Genomic DNA, 6163 nt, shown 5'->3' on the forward strand with positions numbered 1-6163 from the left:
CATAGCTGCAGCCTCTTTCCAAAATTCGTCAACTATGCGTCTATCTATCCCCGTTCTCCTCTCTGCACAGACCATACAATGCTCCACAATGCTGCAGTCGCGGATCGGACCGAAAGACGACCCATGTGTGGAGTTCTGAAACTGCCGATTCGCGGCCAACAAGGTGATCATCTCACTTGCTCTCTGTCCCCCTCGATCTCTTGGCATCGACGGAAACATGGATCAACATGATAACACTGCCACTTACTGCTCTTCTGCACGTCGGCGCTGACGCAGCTCTTCGACACTGAGAGCTTCTGATCAGCGGCAGGGCACGATCCTCATCTCTCCCAAGTGGTCATTCCCTTCTCTCTGTTCATCCACCTCCGGCCTGGCCGCCAGCACACTGAGAGCCTCAGCAGCCTGTCGTACCTGTCGGCCCCGCAGGCGGCGGAACAACCCTTCACGACGCCTCAGACAGCTGAGTCAATCACCACCCATCACCTGAAACCCCACCTCATTGTGAATACCTAGATAGATTAAATTTAACTTGCTCACTTCAAATGATTTAGATGCACTATTGCAAGGGCTGTTCCACTGATGTCATAAGGTGACAACACAGGTGTCGCCTGATAAGAGCGCTCTGTCAGCCGACGCAACGTGTCGTAGATTGCGCAGCGCCGCTGGCAGATCACCAGACCGACGGCCAAGCAGATCGGCGGCACCGGGTAGACCGCGACCGGTGCTGCTGGGCAGACCGGCGGCATCGCCGCTGCCAGCAGACCGGCGGCGCTGACCTGGCTGCTGGGCAGGCCAGGCAGACCGGCGGCACCGGGGCAGACCGAAGGCTGGCAGACCGGATGGGCGCTGGGCAGACCGAGGCACCGGGTAGACGATCGGGCGCTGGGCAGATCGGCGCACGACGGCGCTGGGCACCGGCGGCGCCGACGGCGCTGGGCAGACCGGCGGCGCCAGGCAGATCGGTGCAAGACCGGCGTATCGGCTGGCGCTGGGTCGGCGACGCCAGCCAAGCAGACTGGCGCAACGGTGGCGCCAAGCAGACGATGCAGATGACGGGCGCTGGGCAGCACCGAGCAGCGATGCCGGGCAGACCGGCGCTGCAGACCGGCGGCACCGGCAGCATCGGCGCGCTGGGCGAGCAGCAGACGCGGCACTGCAGACCGGCGGCAGACCGGCGGCGCCGCTGGCCTGGTAAGCACTGCACCGACGGCGCTGGCAGACTGGCGATCGACGGGCGCTGGCAGACCGGAGCAGCGCTGACGCTGCCAAGCAGACCGGCGACCGGTGGTGCTACTGGGCGACCGAGCATGCGCTGGGCAGACTGGCGCAAGCAGACCGGCGGCACCGGTGCGCCTGCGGCACCGGGTGATCGACAGCTGGGCAGCACCGAGCAGCACCGACGGCGCTGGGCAGACCGGCGGCGCTGGGCAGCATCGGCGGAAGCGCTGGGGAGGCTGGCGGCGGCTGGCGGCGCGAAGGGTGACCGGCGGCAGACTGAGGCGCTGGGCAGACCGGCGGCGCTGCACTGGCGGCACTGTGACGATCGGCGCTGGCAGACCGGCGCCCGGACGGCGCCAAGGCAGGGCCGGCGCCAGACCGGCGGCGCTGGTGCTAAGACCGGCGCTGGGCAGCACGCGCTGGGCAGACTGGTGGCATCAGACTGATGGCGCACTGGAGCGGCACTGACGGCGTTGGCATGGCGCACTGGCGGCGCTTAGGCAGACTGGTGGCACTGGGCAGACGGGCATGGCAGACTGGCGGCGCTGGGCAGACTGGCAGGGCACGGGCACCGACGGCGCTGGGCCCGGACGGCAGACTGGGCGGCGCAGCGCAGCAGACTGGCGGCGCCAGGGCAGACTGGCGGCGCGCCGCTGGCAGATCAGGGAGCGGCGCAGGCAGACTGGTGGCACCACCGCGCGCCAGCAGATCGGGCGCACTGCTGGCACTGGCAGACAGGACGGCGCAACACTGCCCAGTGCCAGCCAGTCTGCCCAGCGCCGCCAGTCTGCCCAGCGCCGCCAGTCTGCCCAGTGCCACCAGGCTGCCTGGCGCCGCCAGTCTGCCCAGCGCCGTCAGCGCACTGGGCAGCTGGCGTCGGCGCTGCCAGTCTGCCCAGCGCTGCCAGACTGCTGGCACCAGCGCCGCCAGTCTGCCAGCGCCGTCAGTCTGCCCAGCCAGTCTGCCCAGCGCCGTCAGTGCCCGCCAGTACCTGTCAGCCACAAGTCTACCCAGTGCCACCAGTCTGCCCAGCGCCGCCAGTCTGCCCAGCGCCGCCAGTCTGCTGCCACCAGTCTGCCAGAGCCGCCAGTCTGCCCAGCGCCGTCAGCGCCGCCAGTCTGCCCAGCGCCGTCAGCGCCGCCAGTCTGCCCAGCCCAGTCTACCCAGCCGTCAGCGCCGCCAGTCTGCCCAGCGCCATCAGTCTGCCCAGTGCCACCAGTCTGCCCAGCGCCGCCAGTGCCACCAGTGCCCAGCGCCGCCAGTCTGCCCAGTGCCACCAGTCTGCCTAGCGCCGCCAGTCTGCCCAGCGCCGTCAGCCCCGCCAGTCTGCCCAGCGCCGTCAGTGCCGCCAGTCTGCCCAGCGCCGTCAGTCTACCCAGTGCCACCAGTCTGCCCAGCGCCGCCAGTCTGCCCAGCGCCGCCAGTCTGCCCACCGCCAGTCTGCCTTGCGCCGCCAGTCTGCCCAGCGCCGCCGCCAGTCTGCAGTCGCCTAGCCACCAGTCGCCAGTCTGCCCAGCGCCGCCAGTCTGCCTAGCCAGTCTGCCCAGCGCCGTCCAGCGCCGCCAGTCTGCCCAGCGCCGTCAGTGCCGCCAGTCTGCCCAGCGCCGTCAGTCTACCCGGTGCCACAAGTCTACCCAGTGCCGCCAGTCTGCCCAGCGCCGCCAGTCTGCCCAGCGCCCGCCAGTCTGCCCAGTGCCACCAGCCTGCCTCGCCGCCAGTCTGCCACCAGCGCCACCAGTCAGCGCGCTGCCTAGCCGCCAGTCTGCCCAGCGCCCGTCAGTGCCGCCAGTCTGCCCAGCGCCGTCAGTCTACCCATTGCCACCAGTCTGCCCAGCCACCAGTCTGCGCGCTGCCAGTCTGCCGAGCGCCGTCAGTGCCGCCTCTGCCCAGTGCCGCCAGTCTGCCCGCGCCGCCAGTCTGCCCAGCCGCCAGCGCCATCTGCCCAGTGCCACCAGCCCGCCCAGCGCCGCCAGCCCGCTCAGCGCCGCCGGGCGCTCGCTAGCCCGCCCAGCGCCGTCAGTGCCGCCAGTCTGCCCAGCCGCTGGCCTACCCAGTGCCACCAGCCCGCCCAGCGCCGCCAGTCTGCCCAGCGCCGCCAGTCTGCCCAGTGCCACCAGCCCGCCCAGCGCCGCGCCAGCCCGCCCAGCGCCGTCAGCGCCGCTAGTTCGCCCAGCGCGTCAGGGGTGCCGCCAGTCTGCCCAGCGCCGTCAGTCTACCCAGTGCCACCAGCTCGCCCAGCGCCGCCAGTCTGCCCAGCGCCGCCAGTCTGCCCAGTGCCACCAGTCTGCCTAGCCGCCAGTCTGCCCAGCGCCGTCAGCGCCGCCAGTCTGCCCAGCGCCGTCAGTGCCGCCAGTCTGCCCAGCGCCGCCAGTCTACCCAGTGCCACCAGTCTACCCAGTGCCACCAGTCTGCCCAGCGCCGTCAGTCTACCCAGTGCCACCAGTCTGCCCAGCGCCGCAGTCTGCATTTACATTTACATTTAAGTCATTTGGCAGACGCTCTATCCAGAGCGACTTACAAATTGTTGAATTCACCTTATGACATCCAGTGGAACAGCCACTTTACAATAGTGCATCTAAATCATTTAAGGGGGGGTGAGCAGGATTACTTTATCCTATCCTAGGTATTCCTTAATGAGGTGGGGTTTCAGGTGTCTCCGGAAGGTGGTGATTGACTCCGCTGTCCTGGCGTCGTGAGGGAGTTTGTTCCACCACTGCGGGGCCAGAGCAGCGAACAGTTTTGACTGGGCTGAGCGGGAACTGTACTTCCTCAGTGGTAGCGAGGCGAGCAGGCCAGAGGTGGATGAACACAAGGGAGAAAGAGAGAATGACCACTTGGGAGAGATGAGGATCCCGGTGCCACCACCCGCTGATCCAGAAGCTCTCGGGGTGTGCGAGAACACGTGGGGCGGACGAAGAGAGAGCATTAGGAGTAGCAGTGTTATCTGTGGTGATCCATGTTTCCGTCAGTGCCAAGAAGTCGAGGGACTGGAGGAGGCATAGGCTGAGATGAAGTCTGCCTTGTTGACGCAGATCGGCAGTTCCAGAAGTACCGGAGACCTGGAACTCCACATGGAGGATCGTGCGCGCTGGGACCACCAGATTAGGGTGGCCGCTGACCCACGCGGTCATTGGAGAGCGTTTGTATGGTCTGTGCAGAGAGGAGAACAGGGATAGATAGACACATAGTTGACAGGCTACAGAAGAGGCTACGCTAATGCAAGGGAGATTGGAACAAGTGGACTACACGTGCGAATGTTCAGAAAGTTAAGCTTACGTAGCAAGAATCTTATTGACTAAAATGATTGAAATGATACAGTACTGCTGGAGTAGGCTAGCTGGCAGTGGCTGCGTTGTTGACTTTGTAGGCTAGCTGGCAGTGGCTGCGTTGACTACACTAATCAAGTCGTTCCGTCAGTGTAATAGTTTCTACAGTGTTGATTACGTTACGTTACGTTAAAAGAACGACAATAGCTGGCTAGCTAACCTAGAAAATCGCTCTAGACTACACAATTGTCTTAGATACAAAGACGGCTATGTAGCTAGCTAGCTACGATCAAACAAATCAAACCGTTGTACTGTAATGAAGTGAAATGAAAATGTGATACTACCTGTGGAGCGAAGCGGAATGTTGACCGGGTAGTTGAAGTTCAATTCGGTAGACATTGGCTAGCTGTTGGCTAGCTAGCTAGCAGTATCTCCTACGTTAAGGACGACAAATAGCTGGCTAGCTAACCTCGGTAAATTAAGATAATCACTCTAAGTCTACACACTCTAAACTACACAATTATCTTGGATACGAAGACAGCAAAGACAACTATGTAGCTAGCTAACACTACACTAATCGAGTCGTTCAGTTGAGTGTAATAGTTTCTACAGTGCTGGTAGACGGTGGACGTTAGCTAGCTGCTGGGCAGATAGCAGTGTAGACTACGTTAGGACGACGAAATACGATAATTACGCAATTATCTTTGATACAAAGACGGCTATGTAGCTAGCTAAGAAGAAATTGCTAAGATTAGACAAATCAAACCGTTGTACTATAATGAAATGTAATGAAAATGTAATGAAAAGTTATACTACCTGCGGACCGAAGTGTAGATGCGACCGCTCGCTCCAACCCGGAACCGGAACATGTCTGCCCAGCGCCGCCAGTCTGTCCAGCGCCGCCAGTCTGCCCAGCGCTGTCAGTGCCGCCAGTCTTCCCAGCGCCGTCAGTCTGCCCAGTGCCACCAGTCTGCCTAGCGCTGCCAGTCTGCCCAGCGCCGCCAGTGCCGCCAGTCTGCCCAGCGCCGCCAGTCTGCCCAGCGCCGCCAGTCTGCCCAGCGCCGTCAGTCTGCCCAGCGCTGTCAGTGCCGCCAGTCTTCCCAGCGCCGTCAGTCTGCCCAGTGCCACCAGTCTGCCTAGCGCTGCCAGTCTGCCCAGCGCCGCCAGTGCCGCCAGTCTGCCCAGCGCCGCCAGTCTGCCCAGCGCCGCCAGTCTGCCCAGCGCCGTCAGTCTGCCCAGCGCCGCCAGTCTGCCCAGTGCCACCAGTCTGCCTAGCGCCGCCAGTCCGCCCAGCGCCGTCAGCGCCGCCAGTCCGCCCAGCGCCGTCAGTGCCGCCAGTCTGCCCAGCGCCGTCAGTCTACCCAGTGCCAGCAGTCTGCCCAGCGCCGCCAGTCTGCCCAGCGCCGCCAGTCTGCCCAGTGCCACCAGTCTGCCTAGCGCCGCCAGTCTGCCCAGCGCCGTCAGCGCCGCCAGTCTGCCTAGCGCCGCCAGTCTGCCCAGCGCCCGTCAGTGCCGCCAGTCTGCCCAGCGCCGCCAGTCTGCCCAGCGCCACCAGTCTGCCCAGCGCCGCCAGTCTGCCCAGCGCCGCCAGTCTGCCCAGCGCCGCCAGTCTGCCCAGTGCCACCAGTCTGCCCAGTGCCGCCAGTCTGCCCAGCGCCGCCAGTCTGCCCAGCGCCGTC

General features: G+C 64.2%; 1 protein-coding gene across 1 annotated transcript; it reads left to right on the top strand.

The window, feature by feature from the left end:
• Nucleotides 1-1663: 1663 nt before the first annotated feature.
• Nucleotides 1664-3424, top strand: LOC135530184 (proline-rich protein 36-like; the record flags this gene model as incomplete). The annotated part of the gene is made up of 2 exons (XM_064958556.1): nt 1664-2454; nt 2589-3424. Coding segments are annotated over exons 1-2 (1627 nt in total), but the record flags the coding sequence as incomplete, so codon positions are not given.
• Between the last annotated feature and the right edge of the window lie 2739 nt (nt 3425-6163).

The sequence above is a fragment of the Oncorhynchus masou genome, unplaced genomic scaffold (genome assembly GCF_036934945.1).
Source record: "Oncorhynchus masou masou isolate Uvic2021 unplaced genomic scaffold, UVic_Omas_1.1 unplaced_scaffold_1284, whole genome shotgun sequence".
In the NCBI taxonomy this organism is placed as follows: domain Eukaryota; kingdom Metazoa; phylum Chordata; class Actinopteri; order Salmoniformes; family Salmonidae; genus Oncorhynchus; species Oncorhynchus masou.